At 44.3% G+C, this 16,324-nt stretch overlaps 1 protein-coding gene across 3 annotated transcripts in view; it reads left to right on the top strand.

The window, feature by feature from the left end:
* The window catches only part of FAM205C (family with sequence similarity 205 member C), a 67,306-nt gene extending 51,668 nt beyond the window's left edge, over positions 1-15,638 (top strand). Inside the window, exons 1-5 of one of the 3 annotated variants that reach the window (XM_043891070.1) lie at positions 10,176-10,406; positions 10,891-10,936; positions 11,466-11,526; positions 12,424-12,938; positions 15,099-15,638. In XM_043891070.1, coding sequence (XP_043747005.1) covers positions 10,260-10,406; positions 10,891-10,936; positions 11,466-11,526; positions 12,424-12,938; positions 15,099-15,559 — 1,230 coding nt within the window. In that variant the 5' untranslated portion in view covers positions 10,176-10,259 and the 3' untranslated portion in view covers positions 15,560-15,638. Of the gene's footprint in view, positions 1-10,175; positions 10,407-10,890; positions 10,937-11,465; positions 11,527-12,423; positions 12,939-15,098 lie in introns of those variants that run through there. The other 2 variants (XM_043891071.1, XM_043891072.1) reach the window with 2 other exon arrangements.
* The last annotated feature ends 686 nt before the right edge of the window (positions 15,639-16,324 follow it).

The following is a 16,324-nucleotide window of genomic DNA, read 5'->3' as shown; positions in this document are numbered from 1 at the left end:
CTTCCAATGAACACCCAGGACTGCTCTCCTTTAGGATGGACTGGTTGGATCTCCTCGCAGTCCAAGGGACTCTCAAGAGTCTTCTCCAACACCACAGTTCAAAAGCATCAATTGTTCGGTGCTCAGCTTTCTTCACAGTCCAACTCTCACATCCATACGTGACCACTGGAAAAACCATAGCCTTGACTAGACAGACCTTTGTTGGCAAAGTAATGTCTCTGCTTTTTAATATGCTGTCTCGGTTGGTCATAACTTTCCTTCCAAAGAGTAAGCGTCTTTTAATTTCATGGCTGCAATCACCATATGCAGTGATTGGAATTTTTGCATACTAATGTTTTATTTTAACTTATTTATTGGCTTTTGACCATGTAGCTTTGCATCATTTTTTAGTGGTTGCCCCAGTGATTATAATTTACACACTTAGCTTTTACAGTCTATTTAGATTTAATATTTTATCACTTAAAGTAAAACACAGGAGCCTTACAACCACAAATTTTCCTTTACCATGTCCCTTTATCAGTATCTTATGTATTACATCTATAAATACAGTATTGTAATTGTTACTTTCAACATTCATAGGTGTTTTAAAGTACTTAAGAGTAGAAAAATAGTCTGTTTATCCTGACATTTACCCTTTCTGTTGTTCTTCCTTAGTTTTTTAAGTTCCACATTTCTTTCTGGGATCATGTCTCTTCAGCCAAAAGAGCTTCCTTTAGCATTTCTTTCAGAGCTGAAAGAAATACTAAAATTATCTTAGTTTTCTTTCTTATGAGAATGTTTCTAGTTCATCTTCATTTTTTAATACTTTTAAAATTAAGATATAGTTGATGTACAATGTAGTAAATTAGAAGTGTACAACAGTGATTTATGTTGTAAGTCTCCATTTATAGTTACTGTAAAATATTGGCTATATTCCCTGTGTTATATAATATATTCTGTAGCTTTATTTTGTACATAATAGTTTACACCTCTTAATCCTCTATTCCCATATTGCCCCTTCCCTCTTCCCTCTCCTGACTGGCAGTCACTAGTTTGTTCTCTATATGTGAGTCTGTTTCCCTTTTGTTTAATTTACTAGTTTGTTTTGTTTTTTTTAGATCCACACAGTATTTAACTTTCTCTGTCTTATTTCACTTAGCATAAATACCCTCTAAATCCATCTTAAGGTTAGTCAAGTTAGTCATCTTAAGGTTAGTTGTTGTAAATGGCAAAATTTCCTTCTCTTTTATGGCTGACTAGTATTCCATTGTATATATATACCACATCTTCTTTATGCGTTCATCTGTAGATGGACATTTAGGTTGCTTCCATATCTTGGCAATTGCAAATATTGCTGCTATGAACATTAGGGTACATATTAGTTTATCTTCATTTTTGAAGGACATTTTAACTGGCTATAGCATTGTGGATTTTTAACACTTTAAAGATGTTGTTACACTGTCTTCTGGCCTGTGTGGTTTTTGATGAGAAATTCAGTCATTCGAACTGTAACAGTATTTTTCTTTCATTGTTTTCAAGATTTGTTTATCTTTGATTTTAAGAAGCTTGATTATGATGTGTCTGGACATTATTTTCTTTTAATTTGTCCTATTTAGGGCTCATTGAATGCTTTCAATTTGTAAATTTATGACTTGTTAAATTTGGGTGATTTTCAAGCCATTGTTTATGAAATTATTATGAAGTCCTTAGAATTCTAGAACTCATAAGGATATATTAGCTAAAATTATATTTCCAGATCCTTGACTAACCTTAGAAGCCTAATAATTAAGCAAATGACTAAGTTAATTAATAAACTGTCTTTGGATACCAGAATTATATCTAAGAAACAGATGCAAAAATACTACTCACTAAACATAATTTCGATTTACCCTCATTTCTTGGAATGGCAATATATTAACAAATATGAAAAAATATGCAAATTCACTGGATGATTACTTGCTACTTTAGTTTTCTTAAGATGATAGGTAGTAGATGCCCTTGGAAAAGCTAGCTAAATCATTCTTGCTTTTCTGTCTTCTAGTTTTCTCCCTATGTCTGGAGAAAGGAAAAGTTGGATACTTAAAGATGATCATTAATATAATTGGTTGACTATTCTAGGCACTTTTTCCCTGTTTCTTCAGTAGCTATAACAGTGCTGTCGACATACACCAAAGCGCACAGTTAAAATTTGTTGAATTGACAGTGAAGATAAAAACCTAAGATCAAATCTAAAGTATCTTTAAATATATCTTTAAAGATATTTTAGGGGTACAACACAAAGTACCCCTTTCCCAAATTAATGTGGGTGAAAGTGAAGTGAAAGTGAAGTCTGCTCAGTCATATCTGACTCTTTGCGACCCCGTGGACTGTAGCCTACCAGTCTCCTCTGTCCATGAGAATCTCCAGGCAAAAATACTGGAGTGGGTTGCCATTTCCTTCTCCAGGGGATCTTCCTGACCCAGGTCGGGTCTCCCTGGGTCTCCTGCATTGCAGGCAGACGCTTTAACCTCTGAGCCAGGGTATGGTATTACCTTTCTAAGTTAGAGGGGAGGGGGGAAGCTTACAGAAAGACAAAATTCCAATAAAGAAATTGCTAGGACTGGGAGCATAAGGAAAGAAGACACTAAAAGAAAAAAAAAATCCAAGAAGAGGATTAAAATGGATAAAAGGAAGGACAAATGAAAAGACATTTGAAAAGACACTGAATGTGATGAATAAAAGATAGCATTTTGAGATGCTATCCTTTACCAATAAATGTTTTATTATTAGAAAAAGAACTTCCAAGGATGATGGGACCATCAGTTATCAACCATTTAAAATACTAATGATGGGTAGGATTCACATTTGGGCTTCAGACACAGATTCACCTCAAGAGCTTCTCATTCTCTTTCCCCTCTTCCTTCTCCTCCTCACCTCTGCTCCTTCCTTCCCATCCCCTCAGGACTGCATGTGCACACACCCACAAAGATCAGAAAATCTGTAGAGAAATGCACCCACACAGACATTTATACCTAGAGATACATATGGTCTGATTTAGGAGACCCATCTCCACAGTTCATGCACACGTGATGCAGAAAAATACACCCACAAAGAAATATCCACAACCTTAGTTTCCACACAAAGACAACATGAAATCTAAACCTCACTTCATTAAGATCGAATATATACGGAATAAAATGTACCCAGAGTAAAATAAATATTTCAGAAATCCCTCTGCTATTTCCACATACCGTTAACAAAGGTTCCATCAGTTTTATGCATGCTAACTCCTGCATGTGGATCACTCTCTCTTTCCAGTTTCACGAATTAAAATCCTCTCTCTGCTTCAAGCAGCAAGTTAAATGCTGTTTTCTACATCATGAAGCTTTCCCAGATCACTTCAGCCAAAAATAATCCCTCTCCTCTTTGAAGGAAACTCATCTAGCAGTTTATCTATATCAGACACATTCTGAGATATTTTGAGTATTTTTGTGTGTGCATGCATGCTCAGTCATGTCCAACTCTTTGCGACCCCATGGACTGGAGCCCACCAGGCTCCTCTGTTCATGGAATTTTCCAGGCAAGAATACTGAAGTGGGTTGCCATTTTCTTCTCTGTTATTTCCTACTTTAAAGTTATCGGGATTCACTTCTGGATAAACTTTTTTGCCCCCACCCAATGCTTTATTCTGTAAACAGTCTGCAATAGATACTACTCTGAAACTCCAATACTTTGGCCACCTGATGCGAAGAACGACTCATTTCAAAAGACCCTGATGCTGGGAAAGATTGAAGGCAGGCGGAAAAGGGGACGACAGAGGATGAGATGGTTGGATGGCATCACCGACTCAATGGATGGGAGTTTGAGTAAACTCCAAGAGTTGGTGATGGACAGGGAGGCCTGGTGTGCTGCAGTCATGGGGTAGCAAAGAGTTGGACATGACTGAGCGACTGAACTGAGTGAACTGACTCTGTACTAGTGGGAGAAACACAAGAGGAAGGCAGCTTAGGCTGAGAAGCAGTGGTGCTGCTCTCCCCTGTGAGAAGGCTGGGGACTGTGGTCATTGCAGGAACCTGATGTTTAGAACAGCCCTCCCTACCTCTGCAGTTGGTCAGCAGGGTGGAGAGTAATCAAGAGAACTGGAAAGGAGGGCGAACTAGGAGCCAAGTGTTCCTCAGCTGTAAAGTAGAAAGACTACATCTTAACAAGGTTCTCTGAGCCAATTGGTCTCTTCAGGAAACCCACTGTATATAAACTGAATTATCAACTATAATTAAATTGAAAAGAGTCTAAGGCATAAATCATCATGCTAATGTACTAGTTTTCACTGGAAAATATAATCGCAAAGGACCTGGCATACTCCTACCTGCTGGTCAGGTCATTCTCTTTGTATAGGGTTGTTTACTTTGAAAGTCACATTCTAGTCAGGAGGTACTTGGTGAGGCTGTAATCAAACCTGGAGTGTGAATGGGGCACTCAGATGCTAATGTCACTGGGCTGTGACAGCCCGATGCCTGAGGGGCATAACCGACGAGAAGTAGGTATGATCTGGATGACACTGGACACCTTTGGACCCAGACTTGCTCTTAGGCTCTTGTTTTAGGTTCCTTTTATTTATGGTGGCCCTTCTTTTCAAAAATGACTGGACATGTGAGTAGACTGCAGTTTCAAACATCATAATCATATGGTGTGTCTGTATTCTCTCAGTTTGATTGAAGGTTGCAAGGCTTAGTGGAGTTTAGAAACTAACTATCCATCACTAAGTTGCTATATGACTTCAGACAAACGGTACTTAATCCTGTCCATCTCTTTGTGACCCCATGGACTGCTGCACACCAGGCCTTCCTGTCCATCACCAACTCCTGGAGTTTACTCCAACTCACGTCCATCGAGTCGGTGATGCCATCCAGCCATCTCATCCTCTGTCATTCCCTTCTCCTCCTGCCTTCAATCTTTCACAGCATTGTGGTCTTTTCAAATGAGTCAGCTCTTTGCATCAGGTGGCCAAAGTATTGGAGTTTCAGCTTCAACATCAGTCCTTCCAATGAATATTCAGGACTGATTTCCTTTAGGATGGACTGGTTTGATATTCTTGCAGTCCAAGGGACTCTCAAGAGTCCTCGCCAACACCACAGTTCAAAAGCATCAGTTCTTCGGTGCTCAGCTTTCTTTATAGTCCAATTCTCACATCCATACATGACTACTGGAAAAACCATAGCTTTGACTAGACAGACCTTTGTTGGCAAAGTAATGTCTCTGCTTTTTATTATGCTATCTAGGTTGGTCATAGCTTTTCTTCCAAGGAGCAAGTGTCTTTTAATTTCATGGCTGCAGTCACCATCTGCAGTAACTTTACTTTACTTATAGGTGATTCAGTTTCCTCATATATAACTTGGGGTAGTAATACCTGGGTCTGGGTTGATGATAAGGACTGAATGAGGTGATGTGTAAAGGGCCTGGCACATAGTAATTTTTCTCTGTCAGAATCGATTCTCCTTTCTTCCTTGTGTTCCTGAATTCTTAACTTCTGTTTATAGACCACTGTCTAAGTTAGGTCATGGCCAGAGATGGTCAAACTCACCTATTACAGGAGGAATTTTTTAATAAGAGTTGCTTTAAATTTGATCCAGCAATCCCACTTTTGGTTGTATATCTGAAAGAAACAAAATCACTCTCTCTCAGAGATATCTGAACACCCGTGCCCATTGCAGTATTATTTTTAATAACCAAGACTTGGAACAATCTAAGCATCTGTTGGCAGATGAATGGATATAGAATATGATATCATGGAATATTTCTCAGCCATAAAAAAGAAGGAAACCCTGCCATTTGCAACAATATGGATGGCCCTTTGCAGCATTATGCTAAGTGAACTATATCTCAAGACAGAGAATGACAAATACTATATGATCCTACTTATGTATGGAATCTAAAAATAAATGACCAAACTCGTTCAGAGAATAGATTGGTGGTCAGGGAGAGGGAGTGGGGGAAAATGGATGAAGACGATCAAGAGGTACAGAATTCGTTACAAGATTAATAAGTTCTGGAGTATGTATAGTGATAAGTATAGAATAAGTTCTGATGTATGTATAGTGTGGTGACTGTAGTTAACGATATTATGTATTTGAAAGTTGCCAAAAGAGTAGATCTTAAAAGTTCTTATTACAGGAAAAAAATATCTAAGTGAGGTGATGCACGTTAACTAAACTAATTGTGGTAACCATTTCACAATGCCTGCATATAACAAATTATTATATTGTTTACCTCACCTTAAACTAATACAATGTTATGTGCCAGTTGTATATCAATAAAACTGGGGCTGGAGAAAGAACTGTTGCTCTCTGGAGTCCCGTTGCTCCCAAATACACACCCAAAGCCCGGTGTTCTGTTGCTTGAGAATTATTTTTGACACTTATTGAATACATAGGTTTCAAGACCCTGCTCGTAGAGATTCTGATTCATTAAGTCTGGGGTGAGGCCAGGAAATCTATATTTTGCCAAGCCTCCCAGTATTTCTGATGTAAGGCCAGAATTGGGAGGCAGTGGAACAGATGGCCGTTTAAAGTTTCTGTCACAGGATCCTTGGCGCACGTTGGGTAGGCACGTGCTGCCCTCTGGTGCCTCTGTCTGCTTACTACACTTCTGCCTAGCGAAGTGACTGCTGCGGAGTGCTGCTGGTCTTGCTGATTCTTCTCTGAGGCTTCCTGTCTGACTCCCTGTCCAACACTTGGGCACTAATAAAAATGCCAGTGTCTAAAAATGTTGCTTCTGCATGGCAGCAACTGTGCCTCTCTGTCCCCATCACCTGAGACATCTGAAGATGTTCACTAGTGTTTGCTGAGAATGAGCCGCAGCAAAGCTCCTTCATAAGGCTTGTGTGGAGGGACAAAATCACACTAGTGTCCTGTGAGGAGTTTTCTTTATTGGGCTATAATATGACCCATGTTGCATGTGAATCAGCAATCCCGAACAGTTTCCTGAAGAAATTCTACTGTTATCATTGTGGCACTGTAGCGTTATTATGAGAGCAGGGTCCAGCTTTAGCAAGTTTTCTTGACACAGACAAGTCTGAATCCTTTGCAGTTGTGCAGCCCTCCACACAGGACTCTGTGTAGAGTCCACAGAGGCCTTTGATGTCCTTCATCTCCCTTGTTTGCCATTCACAGTAAACCATGTGGCAAGAAGGGCAAATGTGACGATCCATGTCCACATCATCGAAAGTGACAGTGTGTTCATTACGAAAATGTGCCCTTGTTTAGGAAGACACTGGTTCCTCTGTCCCATCCACACAAGCATCCTCTGTCAGTGGGTGCCAGATCAGTAAATAAGCCTGTACTAAAGGTCTGGGCTGCAGAAAGGTATAAGGTTGTCTTTCGCTCTGTCTCCTCAGCTCTGAGATGGAAGGGCAAGGCCTGGGTAAGTTGCAGCAGAGGAGTCTGAAGCAGATGGGTTAAATGGCCTAGTGGGGTGACGGTGGCCGTGGATTATCTCTAAGGGAAATAGTATACAGGTTGGAGCTGGTACCAAGTTTGCCAAATTTGATGATTTTGTCTGGGGCAAAGAGGCTACTGGGAGACTGAGCAGCGTTGCAGCAGCTGCTGCCGGAAGCAGCAGTGGGTTGGGTAGGAGAGGGGGTGTTGTGGGCACCTCCTCTTTGTCCCATTGGCAACCCCGGGTCCTGGGGATGTCTGAAAGTACGACACGTGACACTGGACCATAAGACTGGGGCGGGGGAGGACCCTGAGCGCCACACAGTGCCACCGCGGGTCAGGTCAGCGGGAGGCTGCGGGCGCTTGCCGCGGCGCAGAGCAGGAAGCGGGGAGGAATAATGACAATCGTAAAAATTCCAGTCACTGTTTAGGTATCTTGACTTGCTGCTAAAAAGCCAATGCAAGCTGCTTTTTGACTAATTATTAATAACCTGTCATTTGGGCTTCCTGGGTGGCTCAGATGGTAAGGAATCCAGCTGCAATGCAGGAGACCTGCATTCGATCCCTGGGGGGAAGATCCCCTGGAGGAGGGAATGGCAACCGACTCCAGTATTCTTGCCTGGAGAATTCCACGGACAGAGGAGCCTGGCAGGCTACAGTCCCTGGGGTCACAAAGAGTCGGACACGACTGAGCGACTAACACATATACACAACCTGTCATTCAGTTCTCTTTAATTGGAAATGTCTTCTCATTCCTGTATTATGGAATTTACAAGTTTAGGAAAAATGTTGAAATGGCTCAAATTCATTCCATTTTCAGGGTGAGACTCTTCTTAAATTATCTTAAATTTAAGGATCTATTTTTATTTTTATTTTATTCTGTGAAAAAGGACATTGAAGAAAAATATTCAGTCATCTGTTTCTTTGCCAAATTATTTTCAGAATATTCTTCCTTATAGATAGCAAAAAAAAAAAAAAAAAGATTCCTTATGCTAATGATTGGTTTTTTTTTTAGCCTTTTGTTTTTTAAATTGTGGTAAAATATACACAACATGAACTTGACTCTTTTAACCACTTTTAAGTGTACATCAGTGACAGTAAGGACATTCACAGTGCTCTGCCGCCATCACCACTATCCATTCTCAGAACCTTTTCATCATCTCATACAGAAATTTCGTACCCATTAAATAACGCCTTACACCCTTCTTTCCCAGCTCCTAGTAATGCTGGTTCTTGATTCAACCCTTTATAAAAATTTTTGGCTGTGCTGGGTCTTCGTTGCTGTGCACAGTCTTTGTCTAGTTGTGGCGAGCAGCAGCGACTCTCTGGTTGTGGTGTGCGGGCTTCTCACTGTGCTGGCTTCTCTTGCTGTGGAGCATGGGCTCTAGAGCACTCGGTAGTTGCAGCTATTGGGCTCCAGGGCGTGGGCTCAGTAGCTGTGGTCCATGGGCTTAGTTGCCCCCTGACATATGGAATCTTCCCGGACCAGGGATTGAACTCATGTCCCTGCATTGGCAGGCAAATTCTCAACCACTGGGCCACCAGGAAAGTCCTGATTCAACTCTTAATAAGGTGGATTTTTGATTGTGAATTAGTTTTGTCTTTGAAACTAGATTTTTAAGTGACTTGAGAGCAGGCAGGTAAAATAACTCAAATGTCTTTGTACCTTTGAGACTGGGCAGCTTAGGGATGAACACAGATTGTTGGCTCACCACACCGTTCAGTGGTAGATTGAATGCTGGAGGAAGGACCAAATAGCCTCTTCAGAGATTTTGAGCCTGAGAATTTGGGTGCTATGGGACCATTCTCATCAGGGCAAGAACTTCTTAGGAAATTCAGAAATCCTGGAGTCTTGGAGGCATATCACAATGTTGACAGGGATCATGAAGTTAACATTAATATGCAAATCAGTGGACATGGGGATAGGGGGTACTAAGATTGAACAGAGAAAAGCTTGACCTGCCTGAAGGTGTTCAGATTCAGATTTTCATAAACATTTCAGCCAACCACTTCAGCCATGGTGGATTCATCCCAAGAGCCCAAGTTTGTAGTCCTTAGTCTTGCCAGTAACCCACCTCCATGAGTGGATACTCCACAGGATACCACTGAGATCTGTAAAGGCCATTCTGGAAAACCAAGCTCCAGAAGTGAGCCTCTTTCATGTTCCTCCTTGGAAGACACTGTTTACAGTTTCTTCTCGTCTGTCAAAAGCTTGATCACATAGACTGGGAGGACTCCTTTAACTCTCAGAAAGTTATTTAAAAGAACAGAAACTATGTCCTTTTCTTGCCACAATAATCACAGTCCTTTTCATGACTGCCCACCTATTGCCTGTGACATCAAACTTCACTGTCCAAGACTTAACAGGATAATGTATACACTGTCCTCTTGTGTGTTTCCTAGTTATCTTCTCAGAACAGTGATATATATAGTTCATGGAGTCTGTCTGACCAATCTACTGTCTCTCTTTTAGGGCATGCAGTGTACATAAAGACTTAGTTATCTGGGGATAGATGCCAGACTGCTATCTGAGAGCTGAGGCTGAGCCATCAGGATAGAGAGAATAGAGAGGGCATGAAGGGGTATTTACTTCCTGTGACTTGGCATCTTTAGGCTCAGGCTCTGCAACCCATGTCGTCAACCAGACACCCTCACCTTAACACTGTGTAACATGAGTTTCTCCTAGACAAATAAAGGTCTGTGATGCCATGCATGACTTAGGAAACAGGAGGGCTTTGTGATGCAGTCTGCTGGTTTGGTTCTATGCTCTGTGAGGCTTGGACGATAGGTCTAGAATTTGGAGGCGTTAGGTTCTAAGACCCATAAAGCCTAAGAAGCCTAGGAAGAGGGATGGCTAGTAAGGTTTAGATGATGTTGAGCCCTACTTTTATTTTGTGGGATGTTGGATATCCCTTTTACACTTATGGCTCCATCATTATTATTGCATTAATTATTTGGCAAGTGAAAAAGAAACACCAAGATTTAAAGTTGCAACCTAACAGGAACTGCTGCCGGGTAGGGAAACACTTTGACCATGACTGAACCAATTACGCCTCAGACAAGGTTTTATCCCTTCACTGTCTCTCATTACCCTTATCCCTGCTTTTTTTTTTTTAATGGAGGAAGTTTCCTGACTGGATCCCAGCACACCTTCAGATTTGGGTGATCCTTTTGGCTGGTGGACTTTTAGGGCCTTGGATGGCCAAAGTCCTTTGTCTACTAGACCACCCGTCCTTTATTCCATTTCCCCCTTTCTCTTATCTTATTCTGATTTCCCACAGAACTTGTTCAGGGAATGGGGGTGGAGGTATGGCGTGTGAAGAGCTTTGAAATGAATCAGAAATAAGAAGAGAAAGGAAATGATGGGTGAAAAAGGTAGAGCAGGGAAAAGGTATAGAATTGTAGCAGAAGAAGTCTGGGAAATATTTGCAGGTTTTGTCTCAGTTTAGCCATGAAAAGAAGAGGGTGCCCCCGCTTCACACTCTCTTTTGTCTTTAAGCGTCACCAGAAAGTCAAACAAAGGACTAAAGAGAAAACACCAAGAGGTAAAGTCCCAGTCTCTGCTCTGACTTCTCTCCCCTGGGGGTGAGACCTCCATGGACCCTGGCCCTCAGTGACCCCTGGTGCCAGGCGCTGGGTGCTCTAACCATTGCTCAGTTCCCCAAGTTGACAGATCCTCCCAGAAGACTCTCTGGGTGGGAAATGAGAACCTGGGAATGTTCCAGAATTCTCCACCTGACCCCTGGGAGTGAAGAGGAAGTAGGGGAGACGTCCTCTACTGTGTTGTTTACCAGTTTTATGACCAGTAGAGGTCATTTCATCTCTCAGTTTTGTTATCCATAAAATGGGCATCTGATGATGCGGTCTCACTCATAGTGTGGTTGTGAAGATAAATGAGAGTAGGTCTAGGAGAGCACATCATACCTGGTTTAAGCTGTACCCAGATGTGCCCTCAGAGTGCTGACTGGGGAGGGGGCTTGTCTGTAGTCTCCTGTCATTCAACGCCTTCAGCTTCCTGTAGGATGTCCCTGAATCCCCTCCTGTTCTGTGTAACACTGTCTCCTGGTTTCTCAGCTAGGAGACATTCCCGGAAAGAAGCTGACAAGCCGTGGGAGCTGCTTTCGATCATGCGAAGGTAATCTCTAGCTCTTTGCAGTCTCCCACCTCCCGGCGTGGCCTATAGTGATTTCTGTGTTTGGCCTGGGGCAGGGTTGGGAGAAGGGGAGTGGCTGAGAGGGAGCCAGACGCATGGAGCCTGGAGCCCTGGGTGAGGGTTGCGGGAGGAGAAGGGTGGGGTCGGACGTCTCAGTGGAGAGGGGTCTTCAGCTGTGCTCCGGCCTAGGCTCACAAATGTGCTGGAAGTCAGGATTTAACTGTGTGGATTTTCTCCCAACCGTGAGACAAGTTACCCAGTCAGGAGAATGGAGAGTTAAGTGCATAAATGAGTCATCATTTTCATATTCTCTTTACAGCCACACCCTTTCAAGGGCAGACCCCTGGACCCTGCTGACATTACCTCCTCTGGTTCTGTCTTCAGGGAGGCCAGTTCCTGGGACAACCCTCAGGCAGGAGCTTGTCATATTATCCCCTTCTTAAGAGCTCTGCAGAATGAGGAATTGGCTCCCGAGAGATGTTGTTTACATCTCCTAATCCCTAGAATGCAGTTCCCACAAGGACTTCCGTGGCTCCAAGCGAGGCTGACTCCAGGTTCTACCTGGTGATGTTGCTGGTGCTGCCCCATCAGCTAACCATTGGCTCTCCCACCTGCCTGGTTCCCTTCTCCTAGTTCAGCTTCTCAGCACAGGTCAGCAGAGAGCTCACCCACCTCCCAGTTTCTCAAGGCCCTGTGTTCCCACTAGTTGCCTGAGACCTTGTCCAGTTTAGCTAGCCCTGACCTGCTGAATGAAAAGCAATGGTAATAACAGCCTGGGGTTAGAGAGCAGGAGCTCGCAGGTCTGTCTCGGGCCCCACGCTGGCGAAGAGGCAGGCGCTGCTGCGTCAGTAACAAGCGCTGCCGCGCTTCCCTCCCCAGCCGGGGCTGGCTCCCTCAGGAGGGGAGTGTGCGGCGGCTCCTGTGTGCAGACCCTTGCTGCCAAACCTGCAACTCTGTGGCTCTGGAGATTCAGCAGCTGATATCGGGTGAGACGACTCTGACCACCCCGACTTCATCGGGGCCATCGCAGGGCTCCTCGTGCCTAGAGGTTTTGTCCATGTCCAGTCTCTCTTTTGATCAGAGTCAGGATTCCCTGCCCTTCAAACAGCTTTCACTTCCATCAGCAACCCGCACAGTGTCACGACTAACAACTCAGAAATCCGTAACCCAGTCAGCTGCCAAGTCAGCCACTAAGCCAGCCGCCAAGTCTGCCAGCGCAATCAGCATCCGCCAATACTGGGCTGGTCACCAGCAGCTGAGGCAGGAGTGTCGAGGGCCAGAGTTGCCCTTGGATGCAGGAGCTCTGTCTTCTTCGAGCCTTGAGGAGCCTAGGATTCCTGTGAACCAGCATGTCAAGAAGAAGAGCAACTCTGAAGGTATTCTGAAGAAACAAGGTCAGTAGCCCTTGAAAATCTGATTCCCTTTCTTTCCCTGAACACCAGGCTCACAAACCTAAAATACCCTATTACCTTGATTCCCTTCGTCTAATGTTCCCGTCTCCCCCAGTTGCTGATATATCTTTAAGTATTTGTATATAAATGCATGCATTTCTATCTATACCTGAGGGTTCCCAAGATTTTGGAAGATTCCTGTGGCAGCTTATGTCATACCGCCCCCAAATTTTCCAAACCTGGGTGGAAACACTACCATTTCTTTCATCATGAATGCTACCTCTAAGGCCTCTGTTGAAAAGATGGGTTTTTATCTCCCCTGACCTGAGGTTCATGAGAACCTGAGGTTCTACCCAAACTTTCTGTTTTTGAAGGATCCACTGTGGACCCTGTGCAAATATCACGGCAAACAAATCCCAAACCCTATGATCCTGGCTCTACCCTCTTCCACATTTCAGTTTGTAAGTCGTCTCTGTCCACTGCTTGGGGGATGCACTGAAGCCTCAGTGTGCTGGCTGCAGCAGAACACAGCTGTCTTTCCATGGTTCCTCTCTTCTGCACATTGAGTCCCTGGTCTACTCCTAAACGTCTTGCCCCCAAAGGCGATCCCGATCTCTTTTTTTCCCCCAATGATTTATTAATCTCCAGACTGTCTAAAATTTCCTCTACCCACATTCTTCCCACTCTCCTGAATTTGGGCTTCTTTTTTCTATCAGCAAGCCTCTATCAATATCCCATTTTTGACTCTGGTCAAGTGTGAAGCCTTTCATTGGCACCTCCACTTCAGTGGCAGCTCCAGCTTCCACGGGGCTTGCTAGCTGTTGCCCGGAGATCTCTGTAGATGTAGCAGACCCTGCAGCCTAAGTCCTGAGATGTGTTGAAGCCTGTCTCCTGAGACCCAGGGGCCTACCTGTTTGGAGAAGTCCATTTAAAAATCCTCAGGAGGCAAGGTAGTATTTTTATGGAGCATGCCCCAAGCTGCTGGAGGTCCACCTTTAGAAGTGGTTTATTTGGCAATTTAATTTACCATTGCTGGGGTCTGCCCCAGAAGATCCAGCAGTCCCTCCAGTTGCTACTCTCCCCTGATGACCAGCAGCCTCTGTCCCAGGGCAGCACACTGACCAGTATGAGTGTCCCCTAGCCTGCAGACCTGGAGACCTGAGGGGACAGTGACCTCTTCTGATCTGTCGTGGCCAGCAGGGCCAGCCCATAGTTGCTTGTCCAGGCCACGGTGATGTTGCAGAACCACCTTGACTAAAGATGTGAGAAAATCTGCTAGGGGATTGTCCCTACCCACATCTGCTGGAACATCTGCAGCAGTTGGAACTTAAATCACTGGGTCCACAGAATTCCAGGGGCCCTGGAAGCAGCTCAGTTCCCTGCACCCCAGAAAAGGAGCCTCTAGACCCAGAGGCAGTGGTCCGTCCCTACACGGATCAGGAAGTGATCCCCTGAACGCTGTCAGGCCTGAAGCAGCAGCAGTAAGCCTCACCAGAGGCTGTTACCAGTCACCTTGTTGAGATAACTCCCTGCACCAGCAGGGAGAATGGGGACACAGGGAAACTCAACGCTTCAGAGAACCACAGAGAAGGCGTGCAGTCCCAATCTCTCTGCCAGGGTTCTAGCAGGGACACTTTTAAGTTGAACCCCCAAGAGCCCCTGACTTCTCAAATGTATCTCCAGGATCTTTCTCAGGTAAGATTGTAGTTTGGCCAGGATGGTTGCCTTGAGTGAGTAGGGACTAGCAAGGTTCTGTCTGGATCTGTAGAGCCACCATCTCCAAACTCTCAGCTTAGTGCTCCCTGTCCGTACCTTCACCAGCATCTCCCTTACCTTGAGTTCCTAGAGCATCCTCCAAGATTCCTTGGGACCAAAGGACTAGATGAGAATGGTCTGTAAGGCTGTTAGAGCAAGGTGAATGACCTCACCCAAACATGGACTCCTGCGAATGCCGTGTCTGGAAGTGTTCAGGGCTTAAAGGGCCAGACCTTACAGTACCAACTTTGCTGTTCCACAGTTTGCATTTAAAGGACCCACATATTTTTCAGATCCAAAATTTGCAGGGCCAAAATTTACAGGGCCACCCTTTCTAGGCTCAAGAGCTGCAGGGTCTATCTTTACATACTTGTGAGTGTGATACTCACAAGAGCCCTATCCTTCCAGAAGCTGTAGAAGCCGACCTGAGAAATAAGCTGAAGCATTTTACAGACTGGATTAACCCTAACACGAAAGATCAAGGGCATAAGGAATGCATTCTCCGCTGTAAGAATGAGAAAGTGGCCAAAACCAAGACAAAAAAGGCTGAGAAGAGTCCACCTCCCACCAGACGCCCCATGAAGGGAGCTAAGTTGGAGAAGGAGGAGGGCTTCTTTGACGCGCTCCAGTGCCTGGACAGTGAGTTCCAGCGACAGTCCGTGCAGTCCGTGCAGTCCGGCCAGTCCTGTTTCCTGCCCCTCTCCAGTGGCAGCTCCAAGCGCAGTCCTCTGCTGACTCATGCCACTCAGCCAGAAAATCCATCCCAAGTCTCAATGTGCACCTCAGCAGAAGGCACTCGTCTACCCCAGGAGAGTACCCAGTCCAGGAAGAAGGAGCTCAGAGGTTCCCAGACTTCTGCATCCTCCTGAAAAGGCTGTCATCATCATTTCCATTAATATTCTGGTGAGGCAGGACCCTCTCCAAATAAACTCTATACCTCTAAGCAAAGAACCACCTGTTTGCGCCTCCTTGTTTTCAGTGTGGTATGTGATGGAGAGAGTAGAGGCATTAGATTGTACACCCCATATGGTATAGGAGCTTAAACCCATTTCACAGGTAGGTAAGCATTCCACCTGACTCTTTCATCTCCACCTTGGACTGTGGATAGAGGGACCTGAGCACAGAAAGAAGACCCTTATCTAAGGTAGGCTGAAGGTAAAGATCATGCTTGACTTCTGTCCTGGCTTCCCTGCTGTCTTTGGGCCCCAGAGGAGCAAATTGTGCATGATAGTACAAGAAAGTGATAGCTAGGAATCCAGTGCATTTTTGGCACAGTTCATCGATAACTACTATATATTCCCACAATCTGGAGGGAAGACTTTTAGAGGAGTGTTGCAGTGCTTCTTCTTTAGGTGCTTTGTGTTTATCAAAAGCGTATAGCTAATATGTCAGAAGCTAAGATGTCAGAAGCAAATGATAGAATCTCCCCTCCCTGTACCTTGCTGGTATTGATTGGATTTTATGAGGTGACCTGTCTGGGAGCTTGCTGTAGCTCTGTTGCCTCTTTGACCCTCACTGCCTTTCAGTTTCATGAAATAAATGCCTCCTAGAATGAAAATAAGTTGATGATAATGTCGCCGAAGAGTCACAATAAAAATGACTTTGAGAATCATCTTGCATTCAACAATTAAAAT

Source organism: Cervus elaphus, chromosome 29, assembly GCF_910594005.1.
Source record: "Cervus elaphus chromosome 29, mCerEla1.1, whole genome shotgun sequence".
NCBI classification, from domain to species: Eukaryota; Metazoa; Chordata; class Mammalia; order Artiodactyla; family Cervidae; genus Cervus; species Cervus elaphus.
This window is presented reverse-complemented; position numbering and strand designations above follow the sequence as displayed.